Here is an 18,284-nt window from a genome sequence, read left to right on the forward strand (position 1 = left end):
ACGTTGTTGGAGGAACCGCTGGTCTTGGAGTCTCCAAGCTTGGACTGGGCACGTAGTGTACGTGGTACCTAAGGATCGCCAGCGAGCGACAGGTTGGGGTAACATATATATGTATATATAAATATATACAACCATATATACACAGGTATCCTCGAACAGCTTAGCACTAAGCGTCTAGCAGACCCATTGCCCGTAAGAGATAACGTATAGAAAGCACCGGAGTAGCCGAGTAAGATAGGACTGAAATACCGTTTTGCATCAATGTAGGAGTACGCAACGCACAATCGAACCTAAGGCGGGAAATAAAGCGCTAGGATACCTGAAGCGGTTAAGGGATCTAAAACATAGTGACTATGCTTGACGGGTCTGGGGTGTACCGCCCCCCCCCCCCCAGCTTACTAGGAGCGCGAGCGTGAGCGCGTGCGTGCTGGCTGACTAGCTAGTGCCGCGATGCGGCGAAACGATTACACTAGGTTGGTGACAGGTGAGGCCCTGCTAGTTGCCAAGCGGCTTGAGAGGCTCTATCTATGCGTTGGGGCGAGGGGGTAGCGTGGCCACTGAATGAGGTGGCGGGGTGTCGGCCTCTCGGTGACAGTGAAACATAAGATAGAATGGGAGTGACGGATGAGGCCCTCTCTATGCCACAATGCGAGGCGACTAACTATGATTTGGCCCGAGGGACATAGTACCTCCGAGTATGAGGATGGGTGTTGGCCTCGCGGGACCACTAACCTATGGCGAAGAAGCCAGGGGAAATAACAACTAGTGGACACCTAGGAACCTAACAGCCAGCAGTTGCTAACTAAGATGGAAGGTCGGGTAGTGAGAGAGGACATGCTACAGAGCGAAACGTGGGTAGCGATGAGGTAGGATCGTACGTTCTGAGCGAAACTGGAGTGCCCAGCGAGCATGTGGGGTCCGGATGGTCGGGACGTATGAACTAGAATGCGTGTATGATCGTATGTATGGCCCTCGGGGCTCGTGGTGCCAGACCGTGGCCTTGAGTCGAAATGCAATGCGAATAAACGTGTACATCAGTTGTCGTAATACATATATGTTCGTAGTATTGTTAAATGCGTACGTGCCTTAGCCGAGGCTCGCTCCCCAGAACTGCAATATGAAAGTAGACGCATTTGTCCAATAACGCAAGTGCTGGTCTGCGTAGGAGTACGCCGGGTTTTACACGTAACGCAAATTGCCGCGCTGACTGAGGATGAATTAGGGCTGGTAGAGACAACGCACCGCGTGCTGTGTACCCACATTGCTTAGAAGACCCTCACAACGAAGAGCAGGTGAAAGAAAGTCAGAATAGCCAATTAACCAAAAATTTAGCCATAAGCAAACGAGCAGGCAAATGTCCGAAACCGCCAATGCGTGTCCCTGCATATCCGTATGTCAGTGTGCATATCTGCGTATGAATGCGTACGTGAACGTCAGGGATAATGTATTAATATAAACACGGAATCATTATATCATTATAAATTTTTTTTTTTTTTTTTTGTGTAGAGAGCTTTAATTATGCAATTTGTGTAATGCAGCCCTGGACAGAGGGAAATAAAATCAAAACTGTGGACGAAATGGTAAACTTGGGTAGAGGCAGAAGTGAGCTGAAGTGTAATGTTAAAGGCTTTAGCGTCTTCCTGGAAATATAACAGTAATGTGTTCAATGACATTTAAGTAGAGAGCCCTTTAGTGGATTCCCTTCAGCACGATAGCAGCACAAACTACACCATAAAAATAAATAGATATTTGTGGACAGAATTATTTAAGATAGATGCAGAGCAAGCTTGCTACCCGTGAGAATAACTCCCATCAATCTCAGGTAGCCTGGGATACCTAAAACGTAGGTACTGCACAAAGAAGGAAGCAAAGTGTGTTTCGTTCCAGCTCAGTCTCGGAGGATCTGGGCAGCCGACGGGGCCCGAGGACGGTATGAAAAATAGACACAAAGGGGGAGGCAGGGGATGAGGTGCTCAACGTCTAAGTAAAGGAAGACTCCTTGGGGAGAATACAAATTGGAGATCAGCTATTTTATCCAAAGCCTGCCCTCACTTCTAGGAGCTCCGGTTAATGGAGAAAAATTAGGGTGAGATATGAAACCAGTGTGCACAAAAGAAAGATTGGGTTTCTAATCCGTCTCAGGATCTCCTAACCCCTCCGGGAATGAGGAGGTGAGGAGACAGAAGAGATTCTCCAACGGAACGCTCGTGGAACCGAGTGGTGGCCCCAACGAGGAGAGGAGAAGGGGACACGTGTAGGAAGAAGATGGGGGGTTGCAGGTTTAACAGGCAGCTAGAGAGAAGGAAATGTGTGCAGGAAGCCATACAGAGCGTTACACGTCGTGGAATGAAAAATGCGAAAGGAACGTATGTGGAAAGGAAGATGAATACGAATGGACTCACGGTTTGAGGCGAACCGCCGAATGGCCTCCATGCGGATGAAAGACGCTCACGGAAACCGGCGGGCTGTGTACGAGCGTCGCGGCAGATTGACGTCAGAGGTCTGTGAAAACGGAAATGAAAGTGAATTTCCGAAATCGTCGCAGACAGGTGAGTGGGGGGAACGCAGGGTTTAAATAGGCATTAAATCCCTCCCACAATTTCAGGCATAACGCCTTCTATATATCTTTTACGAGTACACACTAGTGGGGCAGTGGAAACACACTTCTAGTTAAAGAAGACACCTTTAAGCTCATAAGATGAAGAGCATGTCACTACTAAATGCTCCCGTATGTCTAAACTTTCTATATGTCTATGTCTAAGTTTCTCACCTTAAACCTACGTTTGAGCAGCTGTTATGAATTACATTTATCCGATGACACATTCAATACAATACAATGTCAATACATCTTGTGAACGAGGTGATATGGAAAGATATCCATGATACTGAAAAAGAAAACCTGCTTCAAGTACACTATAGGTCTACTCCAGGAGCTTCACTTGATCTCTATAATGTTCAGAACCAGCAGAAAATTGCTCTAATGATATGAAAGGCACAGCACCACTTTGTACTGCGCTACCACAGAGACAAGCTTGCCCAGTTTGGCCACTGCCACAGTTTGGCCAAATCATCACTCCTCTTTCAGCAGAAAGTTTGCCATACCATCTTATGATTTACTAGATTACTATTATTATTATTGCCATATTTAGCACCAACAGATTCCATAGCGCTTTACAATATTATTGTCACGACACTCCTTAGCTGATTTGCCCTCGTGCAGTACTCATACTCACCACTGTTTCTGTTTGGCACTGTTCCTGATTTCTTTTCATTAAGCACTTCACCTGGTCCTTGTTTAGCACCTATTTAGTTTGGGTTCTCCCCTCACTCCTTGCCAGACCATTGCCTTTTGTTTCCTGTTTCCCTGGTTTCCTGTGTTCTTGGCTCCTGGCTCCTGTATACTGTGAATTGGTCCTGATTCCTGTGTCCTGTGTCTCCTGGTTTTCATCCTGTGTCCTCCTGATCCTGCGTTATTGTGTCCTCCTGGTCCTTCGTTATTGTGTCCTCTGATCCTGTGTTCTGGTTCCGTGGTTCCGGCTTTACTACCAGTGATCCTGTCCCTGCAGACTTGTTCATTGATTTTCCTCTGGATCTTGATGTCACTATAGTTGTCTTGTGACTCTGGACCTGTGCCTACCTGATAATCGTGGTAGCTGCACAATCCTACCCTTATACCAAAGGACTGTTTCAATATTTGTTGCCTGCACGATTAGTGCTAATTTTGATTTATTGTATATATTTTGTGGCCTTATCTGTGTATATATATATATATATATATATATATATATATATATATATATATATATATATATATATATATATAAAAAAAAAATTCGAAAGGTGCTGCACTCACTGTTTGCTCCAATTGAATGCCCGGTGCTTGATCGGCAAAAATATAGAAAGTAGAATTGGCAGCACTCCAAGGACTTCTTCATAAAAAGTAACTTTTATTGTTCCAAATAAAATATCAACGTTTCAGTCTAGCGATTCTAGACTTTCATCAGGATGAAAGTCTAGAATCGCTAGACTGAAACGTTGATATTTTATTTGGAACAATAAAAGTTACTTTTTATGAAGAAGTCCTTGGAGTGCTGTCAATTCTACTTTCTATATATATATATATATATATTGTTTTGCGTTTTCCTTTGGTTTCCTGTAAATATATTTATTTCTTGATTTATCCTATTTATTTCTCTGCTGAATGGTTCCCACATTTAAAGTGACAGTGCTGTTCCAGGGCAGCACCCCTTCATGTCATTACAATTATAAGAGGGGGGATTTAACTATAAATAGGACAATTACAAGAAAACATACAGGAAGGATAGGTTGAAGAGGACCCTACTCAAATGAGCTTACAGTCTACATGTTCCTACGTTCCCCAATGTGCAACACTCACCCATTAGAGGTCCCAAAGTCTACCAGTCTTAAAATGCACCTTTTCCAACTTGCCTTACCGTACACCTAAACCCTCTGTGCTTTAATACCGCCTTTCAACAGAGCAATACTTGCTTGTAATGTATGATATATTATTCCCTGGGGTCCTTTTCAGTACAGTCAAAAAGATGATGATAATGATGATAAATACACATATATTAATTTTAATAAATCCTTTTGTGATAATTCTTACAATTATAGACTACACATAATTTTATTTCATATTTTGGGTGAACATCTCGTGTGCCAATGCAGCATCCTCTTATTATGGAGAACGGACAACATTGAGAACGGACTTATTATGGAGAACGGACAACATTTTTTTTACCTGCAAACTATTGAAAATAATAAACAGGACGAGCATCCAGAGGTGTCTGTAGGCCATGTGTAATCCTCCCCAAACCCAGGTCATCGAAATAAGAGCAAAGAGGTACAATATCAGAGGAATCTCTGGAAGGAAACAAGTAGCAATCACTTAGAACATATTATTTTGTAGAACATTGTGAAATTATTCACTTCAATTCATTAATTCTTTTAACAAAACAAACAAACAAACAAACCAGAAGGACCTGCACAAAGAAATAATTTAAGATATTTTGTATATATAAGTTATTTGTGCAATGTATATTTTATTTTATGCTTGTTGGTTTTGCACAATATTTTTGATATCGTTTAGTTTATCTTTCCTCCTGCTATTAATTTTCCAGAACACGAACAGCTTGATATCTATACATTGTTTCAATTGTAAAACAGGATGAGCCAACCATGACTTGCAACGCTCACTTGCTCTGTGTTTTGTTGAAATATCAAGCAGTACAGAGCACGACGGAACTATCCCGAGGTGAGTCTGCATTACTTCCAATGGAGATCTAGATCAGGAAATGAGGAAAACTTACCATGATTGGTGGGTCAATGTCCATAAATTAAAATCGTGTGGGTGAATGAATGTACAATTGAACATGTGTTTGTCTACAAAAAATTTCTGAATTAATAAATGCTTTTTTTAAATCTTAATTTATGGGAGGATTGCATTGATAGTTATTGAATGCATTGAATGTTTTCTACAAGTATTTAGTTCTATTCAAAAATAAAAAGATTAACTAATGATATGTCAGTATTCAAAATTATAATAAAAAACAAAACCTTAAAATGCAAGACTCTGCTGATTTCCTTTAGTAACATTTGAGAAAGAACATCATTTGATGCATGTCCCTTAAACTTATAGACAATATAGTCATCCATTTTTATTCACCATAAAAGAGTATGTGTTGAATTTTTCACAAGTTCAGCTGTCAACAGAATTAAGTGCAAGTGAGAACTACTGAGGACTACTTTTCCATTGCAAGAAACTTAAAGGGACACTATAGTCACCAAAACAACTTTAGCTTAAATAAGCCATTTTGGTATATAGATTATGCCATTGAAGTCTCACTGCTCAATTCTCTGCCATTTAGGAGGTAAATCACTTTTTAATGCAGCCCTTACTGCATGTGACTTCCACAGTCTTCCTAAACACTTCCTGTAACGAAAGATCTAATGCTAACTTCCTTTATTGCACAGTCTATTTTATTTGGAATTTCTTATCTCTTGCTCTGTTAATGGTCTGCTAGAGCACACATGATGTGTGAGTACAGGTTAATTTATAGAGTTAAGATGTCAGTCACAGCCAGTGGTGGTGTTATCTACAGCTACATGGACCGAAACAAAAGAGATTTAGCTCCTAAATAACAGAGAAGTGAGCAGTGATACTGATGGGCCATGATTTTTGCACTTAACCTCTTAAGGACACATGACATGTGTGACATGTCATGATTTCCTTTTATTCCAAAAGTTTGGTCCTTAAGGGGTTAAACTGCTTTATTAAGCTAAAGTTGTTTAATGCCTATAGTGTCCCTTTAAGTTAGACTGTAATATCCTCAAAAATATATGGTGTATGCTCTTTTTGGTTTTCAGATATGTAAAGGCAAATGTTTTCATAAGGTTGAGATAATACAATTTCAAATGTTACAGTTTAGATAGAATTACAAGGATGGAATGTCCTGTGCACACACAATCACATCAATAAGAAATAGCAGAGACCATTAGAATCTAAATATATTCAACAGGGAGCTGTGAAGTTTTTAGAAGCTCAGAAGGAACTTTCATGCAATCTCATTAAAAGAATCGGGAACGTACCGTATTCTAACAAATGCCTGTCTGAAATCATTACAGCACTACAATATATCAGTCAAGGAAAGGTTACGCACATTACAAATCCCTTTCAGAGCTACTAATAAACGATAAAGCAATAGGAAACAAATATATGGCAATCGCAGAGATGGACAATATACCTTTTATAAATATTTAGAAAATATATTACTTGATATGGTTTAAAAGAAGATAAAAAAAATAGTACATCTAATTTTACACATTTATTTAACTCCTTCCTGACATTAGGGCATGCTATGCTTTCCTACAAAAGGAGGGCTTTACTGCCCTTAGGGCAGCATAGCATGCCCTATAATCTGGCACTTCCTCGGCCTGCTTTCTTAACTTAGGTTCTAATCGCGATCAAGGAACCTGCCTGAGCCTATAGTGTCCCTTTAAATCCAGTGCTAGACCAAAGAGGAATGTCGACAGGGATTTATGGGCTCAATTTAATTTTGCACTTTTTCGCAATGCAAACTAGAAGTTAATAAGTATATACTTTCTTTGAAGAATAAACGTTAATGCCTTCACCCCTTGACGCAGAGTGATTCATTTATTTCATTTAATATGTATTTATTTAGCTTAGATGTGTGTATGTTTGAAGTGTAGCCACGGAAAGTGTTTTTTAAACACAGTAAAGCAAGACTTTGTTGAAATCGTCTTCAGTGTAGATGTAGATCAAGAGATCAGCCTAGTGAAACTTGAGAAAACTGGCAATCAACCAGAGTTCAGTGAGTTTGTGGACTTGAGGTCACGAGAAAAGGTCTTCTTAACCTATAAGTATAGCACTTTGCTGATAATATAAATATAATGGTTAAGTTACAAAGTATAAAACGTAAAACAGTTTATTTGTCGTACCTGTGGCATTAGTTCTTCCTCTAAATACATCATCATAGGCTTTCCATTGCTGTGTCACTTGATAAGCATGGACGATGACCACAAGCACGACTACAAGGCAAACTAATGGCACCAGGGCAGCTGTAAAAAGTCCTGCATAGACATTTGGAATGAAACACCTACAAAACAAAAGACATACATTATTGTAGCTGTATCCAGCTGAGTCTGCCTGTGACTACAATGTATCCTTCTGTGAATGGGTACATCAAGTAGAATAAAGAGTTATGTCATAAGGCAATGATCATCCATGAAGGGTACCAGCTAGGAAGACGAGTGACTTTCTGCATAATGAACAATCTCACGATATTTACAATGTGTAGGACAATAGGATATTGTCAGTAAAAAGGCATTTACAATATATCAGTTCAGGGCTTTTAAAAAAAAAATATTTTTACTTAAAGGGACATTCCAATGTCCAAATACAAAAATAAATAAATAATAATTAAAAAAAAACAGTATTTAGTAGATATACTCCCAATAAAAACATGTAAGCATTAAATGATGCATTTTATCATTGGGGGTATATCTTAAAATACCTCGCAAAAGCTGCAGATCTACTGTAGGAAGCATTTTTTCCTTATTTGCTAGAATTATCTGTTTAGTGAATAAAACCCTACTGTGTTGTAAAAATTGCTGTAAATATATGTCTTAAATCAGTTCACACTGGGGCGGAGCCAAGCCACGGACCTGAATGGCCGCACACAACACGAGCTCTGCAAAAAACAAGCATTCTGGGCCCGCAAACACAGCCTTACCCCAACAAAACCGGCACCAAACTGACCAAACTGACCTTTTGCTCCGACGTCTCCGACGACTTTACCACAGAGGTGGAAGCAGAATACTCATATGCTGGGATAGCACCTCTCCAGACTCCTCCGAGACCTGATACCTCTCCTGTGAGCACAGCTGTCATGAAGGAGCTACTAGCAGGGCTCCAGTTCACGATACAGGCCGACATGGCCCAACTGCATAAGGACCTGCAGGGCCTGATGGGATGCCTGAGTACACTGGAGACAGACTCTCGGCAAGATAAGCAACAATTGCAAAGTCTACAGCAAATGGTGCAAGAGCTGAAACAACAGAACCTCACCGATAAGCAGCGCATTGCACCATTAGAAGATCAGAGGCGCAGCCTGAATGTTAAAATCCGGGGTATCGGAGAAGAGATACCGGAGTCCGAGCTGCCACATGTTTTACGGAGACTCATGCAGGCACTCCTACCTCCCAAGCAAGCCAGGCAAGTGCCCATAGAGAAAATGTTTCGGCTGCCACGAACAGCCCATGCCCCAGCAACGGCCCCGCGAGACCTCATTTCAAAACTATGGAGACAAGACAGCGGTGAAGCAAGCCACAAGGAACTGCTCACCCTACCAGTTCGAGAACATGCAGCTCTCCTCTTATGCTGATCTGTCAGGATCCACTCTGGCATGGCGACGTTTGCTCCAGCCTTTTACAGCCCTACTATGCCAGCACAAGGTACAATACAACTGGAGAGGCAGCGCCTACCCATCTAGGGCAGTACCAGCGCATACCCTCATAGATTAACAATAAGAGCCACAACCAAAATCTAGACCAAGCCCTCTCATGTTGTTCGCTAGCGTAATTAAACTTTGTCTGCAACTTTAACAATGTTTAAAGACATATGTTTATCGTGTATTAACCTTACTTTATGCAAAATTGTAACCAGCTTGTTTCACCATAATAACAAAAATGTGCAGTTTACAGATACCACATTGCCATTGCTGATGACCAATATATGTGTGCTGTTGTGGCACTTAATTCATGTTTATGATTCTTTTTGCACAGAAAAATAAAGAATTTAAAAAAAAAAATCAGTTCACACTGATAATGTTTGGGTACCGTGAGTACATATAATATCTGTGTTGAGGTGATGTGTTCAGGAGCTAAAATGTATACCATAGACCTCACTTGATTTGTTAACTCATCTAAATAGAGCAGTGGCTTAAATATACAGCCACAGAGCAAAACGAAACAAATGCTGGGTAGCAGCTTTCAATATTTTTTTATATATCAATAATTTACTGTTTGAATTCTTTGTTATAATACCCTGCACCCAGACCACATACGAATGTTTAAATGAACAAACTATACCCAATTTGTTCGTTTACCGAACGTTAGACGACCCAAGCCAGTCGTGTGCCGCCAATTGACTCATTTGACTCTATGCCAAACCGCAATCCAAATGTTCTAAGTGGTTCACCGGGTGGCCGTCGATTCGTATGTACGAACATGTGGGGGCGGCCATCTCATTTTGTCGAACGCGTCCAGCGGGATTTGGTTGTCAAGTGTCTGGAACTATTTTCGGACACTCGATCTCCCGAATACCGCTGAGACTTCCAGGACCACTTAGATTCGTGCTAATTCATCAGAAGAAAGCGGCATTCGGTAGAAACAATATACGAATGAATCGGTACACGACCATCACATGCACGAACGGTTATGGGAACTATTGTTTGACATTTTCAATGCACAAAAGACCAGCACCAGCTAAATTCGTGGCACTATTTTGGGCAACAGCCTCGTGTGCGGCCGGGCAGAAATGAGACTTCCACCTAACTCCCGAACCCCTGAACCGAATTGCATGATTTTTAAATATGTTGTTCCCCTAACTATGCACTATCAGAAAATATATTTTATGGGGTTTGGATATGGGTTTATGGTAATTCTGAAAATGTGTAAAAATTAAAAAAAAATGCGTTTGGAGATAATTGAGTTGATACAGTAATTAACTCAATTATCTCCCAAGCAGAGGGGAAGACTTTTTGGAATGAATGAGAGTGTTTCATAATGTGACTTTATGTTTATTGGCAACTTGTTGGGAAAGTTGCATAAAAGGCCAGCCTGGGCCACTAAAATTTCAGTTCTGCTTAACCCCCAACACGTAGCCTTGTCTAGTACTTCACAACTAATCACTAGTTCTTGTAAGAGCTCTACTACACCTTCTACTACTAGGTCAGCTGAGATGACATCTGGAGAATACTGCAGCACAGCTCCTCTCAAGGGAAAAGGACGTGTCTAACGGCATACACCCCCCTGATCCGTGTCCGTTACATGGACTGATGACCAAATTGTACATTTTGACCAGCTGAAAAATAGCTGAGACTGATTATCAATTGGTTATAAATAAACACGATTCAAAGTTTCTTAATTTAAAGGTTTTGCACATAAGGTACCTCAATAGCTCCAGCTTTTGATTTCTTAAATGTTTGAGTAGACTTTCCTTGTAATTAGGTCATATTATTGACAGGGCGGACTTTAGTTAGAGAATATACTTGTTTAGCTGATAGGAACTATTGTTCTTTTTTTAATGATTGATTATCAGTACAGTTGAAAGTGATAAAGAGTCTGAAGAGTTTCGGTGGCTCAAGAAGTTTGACTTTCAAGTTCAGGAAGAACTCAAGACTCAAGTGTTACTATAGGAATAGTGAATCATTGCCAGAGTGAGATAATAAGGTAAAACCTATTGCATGGAGATTGAATCAGTATCACACCTATACTTGTAGATTGCTGCAAGTATAGTGAGTCATTATCAGATGTAAAGACTGCTTCAGGAACAGTGTACGTGAATGTACTGTATGTAAAAGTAAATAAAAGGCACTACAGAAACCGCACACCAGTCTTAAAAATAATGAAACCCTTTTTGAGGTGAAGAGCTGGTCTATAATTATAGTTCTATAAAGAGGGCTGAGGAAGAGCATTTAACCCCTTAAGGACACATGACATGTGTGACATGTCATGATTCCCTTTTATTCCAGAAGTTTGGTCCTTAAGGGGTTAAACAAAGACTGATTTGATCGCTATAACGTTGCTTCTCAACTAAGTTAAAGAGGTAATTGCATTCCAGAGTTCCAGGTTTATTTACTAAAAGCTTCTGTACATATGTTTAAACGATCATTGGGATCCAATTTGTATATGCTGACGTTTAGTTAATTCTTTATCTTTCAAGATTCCAAATGGATAAAGAGGGGCACTTTCATTTTGGCAGTTTGTGAAAACAGGGGAAAACCAGTTCTGGAACATCGTACGTGACTACATGACCTACCAGTTCTGGAACATCATATGTGACTACTAGAGATGTCGCGAACATAAAATTTTCCATTTGCGAACGGCAAACACGAATTTCCGCAAATGTTCGCGAACGGGCGAACCGGGCGAACCGCCATAGACTTCAATAGGCAGGCGAATTTTAAAACCCACAGGGACTCTTTCTGGCCACAATAGTGATGGAAAAGTTGTTTCAAGGGGACTAACACCTGGACTGTGGCATGCCGGAGGGGGATCCATGGCAAAACTCCCATGGAAAATTACATAGTTGATGCAGAGTCTGGTTTTAATCCATAAAGGGCATAAATCACCTAACATTCCTAAATTGTTTGGAATAACGTGCTTTAAAACATCAGGTATGATGTTGTATCAATCAGGTAGTGTAAGGGGTTACGCCCGCTTCACAGTGACAGACCAAACTCCCCGTTTAACGCACCGCAAACAACCGCAAACAGTCCATTTGCACAACCGCAAACTCCCCATTTGCACAAGGTTGGATACCAAGCTAGGCATGTCCCGTTCCTTGTCCTCACTGATGTCATTGAAGGTCTCTCTTCCACCACCCAGCCACGTACAACACTAAGGGTCCCCAAAAGGTGACAACAAGCCCCCTGGGACGCCTGCTGTGTTTGGTCTTCCACCTCCTCAAAGCCACCTTCCTCCTCTGACTCCTCTTCTTCAGACTCCTCTCTCTGCGTTGCCTCTCTTTGCGTTATTATAAGGTGTGTTAAGTAGTACTATTCCTATCAGTTTAATCCCTGTTACGTCCCCTATCAGGGGACGTGTATATGGCATCGATTTTAGGAACCGGGAGATGGAAAAAGATGCTTGGTCGGTCCTCCTACTTCAAATTTGGGGTACTGCGCATGCAATCTAATGTGCCACCAGATAGGAGTGGTGTGTTAAGTAGTACTATTCTTATCAGTTTAATCCCTGTTACGTCCCCTATCAGGGGACGTGTATATGGCATCGATTTTAGGAACCGGGAGATGGAAAAAGATGCTTGGTTGGTCCTCCTACTTCAAATTTGGGGCACTGCGCATGTAATCTAATGTGCCACCAGATAGGAGTGGTGTGTTAAGTAGTACTATTCTTATCAGTTTAATCCCTGTTACGTCCCCTATCAGGGGACGTGTGTATGGCATCGATTTTAGGAACCGGGAGATGGAAAAAGATGCTTGGTTGGTCCTCCTACTTCAAATTTGGGGCACTGCGCATGTAATCTAAAGTGCCACCAGATAGGAGTGGTGTGTTAAGTAGTACTATTCTTATCAGTTTAATCCCTATTACGTCCCCCTCATCAGGCCTTTTTTAGTCGAATGTATCGCCCACTGTCAGTCCCTTCGGGATCCATCCCTCATTCATCTTAATAAAGGTGAGGTAATCTAGACTTTTTTGACCTAGGCGACTTCTCTTCTCAGTGACAATACCTCCTGCTGCACTGAAGGTCCTTTCTGACAGGACACTTGAAGCGGGGCAAGCCAGAAGTTCTATCGCAAATTGGGATAGCTCAGGCCACAGGTCAAGCCTGCACACCCAGTAGTCAAGGGGTTCATCGCTCCTCAGAGTGTCGATATCTGCAGTTAAGGCGAGGTAGTCTGCTACCTGTCGTTTGAGTCGTTCTCTGAGGGTGGACCCCGAAGGGCTGTGGCGATGCGTAGGACTTAAAAAGCTCTGCATTTCGTCCATCAACAACACGTCTGTAAAGCGTCCTGTCCTTGCCGGCGTGTTCGTGGGAGGAGGAGGATTACTTTCACCTCTTCCCCTGTTAGATTCCCGTTGTGCTGTGACATCACCCTTATATGCTGTGTAAAGCATACTTTTTAATTTATTTTGGAACTGCTGCATCCTTTCCGACTTGCGGTAATTTGGTAACATTTCAGCCACTTTCTGCTTATACCGGGGGTCTAGTAACGTGGACACCCAGTACAGGTCGTTCTCCTTCAGCCTTTTTATACGAGGGTCCCTCAACAGGCACGACAGCATGAAAGACCCCATTTGCACAAGGTTGGATGCCGAGCTACTCATGTCCCGTTCCTCGTCCTCAGTGATCTCACTGAAGGTATGTTCTTCCCCCCAGCCACGTACAACACCACGAGTACCAGATAGGTGACAACGAGCACCCTGGGATGCCTGTTGTGGTTGGTCTTCCTCCTCCTCCTCAAAGCCACATTTTCCTCTGACTCCTCTTCCTCACAATCCTCTTCCAGCATTGCCGCAGGTCCAGCAAGCAATGCTGATAAGGCTGTTTCTGGTGGTGATGGTGACCACAACTCTTCCTCTTCACGCTCATCTACGGCCTGATCCAGCACTCTTTGCAGGGCACGCTCCAGGAAGAAAACAAATGGTGTGATGTCGCTGATGGTGCCTTCGGTGCGACTGACTAGGTTTGTCACCTCCTCAAAAGGACGCATGAGCCTACAGGCATTGCGCATGAGCATCCAGTAACGTGGAAAAAAAATTCCCAGCTCCAACATTAGGAGTGTTGAATTCCAACGTGTCGGGCTGTTGCAAATCAAGGCATGTCCTCACTGGCATGTTGTTTCACCGCTGGATATCTGAAAAGTGCGCCATGGCCGTGTAGGAACGCCTGAAATGGCCACACATCTTCCTGGCCTGCTTCAGGACGTCCTGTAAGCCTGGGTACTTATGCACAAAGCGTTGTACGATCAGATTACACACATGTGCCATGCACGGCACATGTGTCAACTTGCCCAAATTCAATGCCGCCAACAAATTTCTTCCGTTGTCACAAACCACTTTGCCGATCTCCAGTTGGTGCAGAGTCAGCCACTGATCCACATGTGCTTTCAGGGCGGACAGGAGTGCTGGTCCGGTGTGACTCTCTGCTTTCAGGCAATTCAACCCCAAGACGGCGTGACACTGCCGTATCCGGGATGTGGAATTGTACCTGGGGAGCTGGGGGGTGCCGTTGATGTGGAGCAAGACGCAGCAGCAGAAGAGGACTCAGCCGAGGAGGTTATGGAAGAGGATGGAGTAGGAGGAGTAGAGGAGGTGGCAGCAGGCCTGCCTGCAAATCGTGGCGGTGTCACCAACTCCTCTGCAGAGCCACGCATTCCATTCTTGGCAGCCGTCAGCAGGTTTACCCAATGCGCAGTGTAGGTGATATACCTGCCCTGACCATGCTTTGCAGACCAGGTATCAGTGGTCAGATGGACCCTTGCCCCAATACTGTGTGCCAGTCATGCCATTACTTCCTTTTGCACAATCGAGTACAGGTTGGGGATTGTCTTTTGTGCAAAGAAATTTCGTCCGGGTACCTTCCACTGCGGTGTCCCAATAGCAACAAATTTTTGGAACGCCTCAGACTCCACTGGCTTGTATGGTAAAAGCTGGCGGGCTAAGAGTTCAGACAAGCCAGCTGTCAGATGCCGGGCAAGGGGGTGACTTTCTGACATTGGCTTCTTAAGCTCAAACATGTCCTTGACAGACACCTGACTGTGGGCAGATGAGCAGGAACTGCTCAAGGCGATAGACGGAGTGGCAAATGGTTGAGAGGGGGCAAGGAGGACAGCAGTGGTTGACGTGGCTGAAAATGCTGGACCAGGAGGAGGATGGCGGCTTTGAGTTTGTGTGCTGCTTGTACTCATGTGTTGATCCAGGGCCCGGCGCTTCCTATAAGGCGAACTAGGCAGCCGCCTAGGGCGCCATATAGGAGGGGGCGCCCTGCGCCCCAATCGTCGGCCCTGTAAATGCCACAGCCGCCTGAGCGCTCTGTAGAGAGCGCTCAGATGGCTGCCGCACTGCCTCACCTCCCCTTCCCTGTAGCGTGGCCGAGCTCCTCTGCGGTCCGCGACCTGGCCGGACTAACAGGAAGTGCACACTCTCAGTGTGCACTTCCTGTCAGTCTGGCCGGGTCGCGGACCGCAGAGGAGCTCGGCCATGCAACAGGGGAGGTGAGGAGAAGATTGGAGGGGAGGGAGAGAGTATTACAGGGAGGGAGGGGGGAGAGTATTACAGGGAGAGAGGGAGGGGAGAGAATATTACAGGGAGGGAGGGAGAGTATTACAGGGAGGGAGGGGGAGAATATTAGAGGGAGGGGGAGAGTATTACAGGGAGGGAGGGAGGGGGGAGAATATTACAGGGAGGGAGGGAGGGAGAGTATTACAGGGAGGGGGAGAGTATTACAGGGAGGGAGGGGGGAGAATATTACAGGGAGGGAGAGTATTACAGGGAGGGAGGGGGAAGAATATTACAGGGAGGGAGGAAGGGAAGAGTATTACATGGAGGGAGGGGGGAAGAATATTACAGGGAGGGAGGAAGGGGGGGAGAATATTACAGGCAGGGAGGGAGGGGGGAGAATATTACAGGGAGGGAGGGGGAAGAGTATTACAGGGAGGGAGGGGGGAAGAGTATTACAGGGAGGGAGGGGGGAAGAGTATTACAGGGAGGGAGGGGAGAAGAAGAGAAGATTACAGGGGGGAGGAGAAGAGATTACAGGGACGGGGGGAGAAGAAGAGGAGAACACAGGGAAGGGGGAAGAAGTGGAGAACACATGGAGGGGGGAATAAGAGGAGAACACAGGGAGGGGGGAATAAGAGGAGAACACGGGGAGAAGAAGAGGAGAACACGGGGGGAGATGAGAACACAGGGAGGGGGGGTTGAGGAGAATGTGGGGAGGGAGAGACCACTAAAGGAGGGAGGGGGTGGTGGAGAGACCACTAGGGGAGGGGGGTGAGGAGAGACCGCTAAGGGAGGGGGGGTGGGAGGGGGGGCGGCAAATCTTTCTTTTGCCTAGGGCGGCAAAAATCCTTGCACCGGCCCTGTGTTGATCCCATAGGTGCTTGTGATGTGCGATCATGTGCCTTCGCAAAGAAGTTGTACCTAGGTGGGTGTTGGACTTCCCACGACTCAGTTTCTTTTGGCACAGGCTGCAAATGGCATCGCTGTTGTCAGAGGCAGACACACAAAAAAATGTCACACTGCTGAGCTCTGCAATGACGGCATTCTGGTGGTGGCAACAGCATGCGTTGATTGGCGTGCTGTCTGGCTGACCCCGGGTGCCGATGCATGCTGTCTGACGGTGCCACTAGCTCCTTGCGACAACATCCCCCTGTATCCAACTCGTCTCCTCCTCCTCTCTGTCTCCCCATCTGAACTTTCCCTCTGTTCTTCTTCTCTTTTGGCGGGCACCCACGTGACATCCACGGACGAATCGTCATCATCAACCGCTTCACTTGTATCTGACAACTCAGCAAAGGAAGCAGCAGCAGGTACAACATCATCATCATCACACCGTACGTCCATGTGTGTAATGCTGCCTGACTGAGACATATCCCTGTTATCTACATCCTCTAGCAATAATGGTTGCGCATCACTCATTTCTTCCAACTGATGTGTAAATAACTCCTCTGACAGATCAAGTGAAGCAGCTGTGGTGCTAGTGTTGGTGGTGGCGGCAGGCGGGCGAGTGGTAACTTGAGAGGTTCCCGAAGCTAAGCTGGAGGAGGATGGTGCGTCAAGGTTCCGAGCGGAAGCTGTAGAAGATTGTGTGTCCTGTGTTAGCCAGTCAACTATGTCCTCAGAACTTTTCAAGTTCAGGGTACGTGGCCTCTGAACACTGGGCATTATTCTAGGGCCAAAGGGAATCACAGCACCATGACCACGATGGCCCCTGCGGGGTGGCTTGCCTCTGCCTGTAATTTTTTTTCGATTAGTGGTACTATGCATGCATGCTACTGTGACAACAGATATGAGTGGCACTGTGCACTGGCAGAAGTTGGCAGAGTAGACGCTGTAGGCCAGACACACACGCTTGCAGACAACTAACTGCTATTCAATCTATTACAGTCAAAATTGTATTTTTTTTTTAAATGTACACTACTGTTACACCGGATATGAGTTGCACTGGTGTGACACTGTGCCCTGGCAGGCCCTGAAACGCACACGTGTGAAGGAAACTGACTGCTATTATAGTACACTACTGTTACACCAGATATGAGTGGTGGCACTGGGCAAGTGGGCACAGTATACGCTGTGAGCCTGACACACACGCTGGCAGGCAGGCAACTGCAATTAGATTACACAGGAAAAAAAAAAAGCAGACTGATGTTCTAGCCCTAAAAAGGGCTTTTCGGGGTGCTGTTCTTACAGCAGAGATCAGATGAGTCCTTCAGGACTGTAGTGGACACTGAATACACTAGCCTAGCTATCGATTTCCCTATTAAATCAGCAGCAGCTACACTGTCCCTCCTCTCACTAAGAATGCAGCTTCCGGCGGGCGGGGCCTACCTGTCATGGAGGAAAGACGTACTTCGTGTGAGCTCCCTCAATATCTCACTTTAAGCAGCTATCAACAAGCGAATTTCACCCCAGATGGGGATGAACCAGCAATGTTGCTCCTACCTGACCGACCCGACATGCTTAATAGCGGTCAGCAACTCGACAGAGTCTTACTTACCTCCGCGTGGCAAGTATGGCCTGGTGCTCACCGGGCGGGAGAGGCGGCCGATCTCCCGATCCTGGGATGCCCAGGAGAAGCTACTTCCCGGCAGGAGCTCTGTTACCCCCCTCCTCCTTGGACCTGTGGAGGTTATCCCGGTCCACCCCTGAGAGGCTGTCTGGAGCTAATGGACGCACAGAGCACAGCCGCCCAGGCTGACATACTCATCTGCGACTCTCCCAATATGGCGGCAGCCGCATGTCCTCCTGGTACCAGCAAAGCATGGCAGGATATTGAT

At 44.7% G+C, this 18,284-nt stretch overlaps 1 protein-coding gene across 1 annotated transcript in view; it reads right to left on the minus strand.

Annotated features, from left to right (window-relative positions):
* ADGRV1 (adhesion G protein-coupled receptor V1) overlaps window positions 1-18,284 on the minus strand; it is a 441,777-nt gene that overhangs the window by 17,449 nt on the left and 406,044 nt on the right. Inside the window, exons 85-86 of the mRNA XM_063456378.1 lie at window positions 7,480-7,637; window positions 4,763-4,884 (exon numbers count right to left, since the gene is read on the minus strand). Of these exons, the coding sequence (XP_063312448.1) occupies window positions 4,763-4,884; window positions 7,480-7,637 (280 nt within the window). The remainder of the gene's footprint in view (window positions 1-4,762; window positions 4,885-7,479; window positions 7,638-18,284) is intronic.

The sequence above is a fragment of the Pelobates fuscus genome, chromosome 5 (assembly GCF_036172605.1).
Source record: "Pelobates fuscus isolate aPelFus1 chromosome 5, aPelFus1.pri, whole genome shotgun sequence".
NCBI classification, from domain to species: Eukaryota; Metazoa; Chordata; class Amphibia; order Anura; family Pelobatidae; genus Pelobates; species Pelobates fuscus.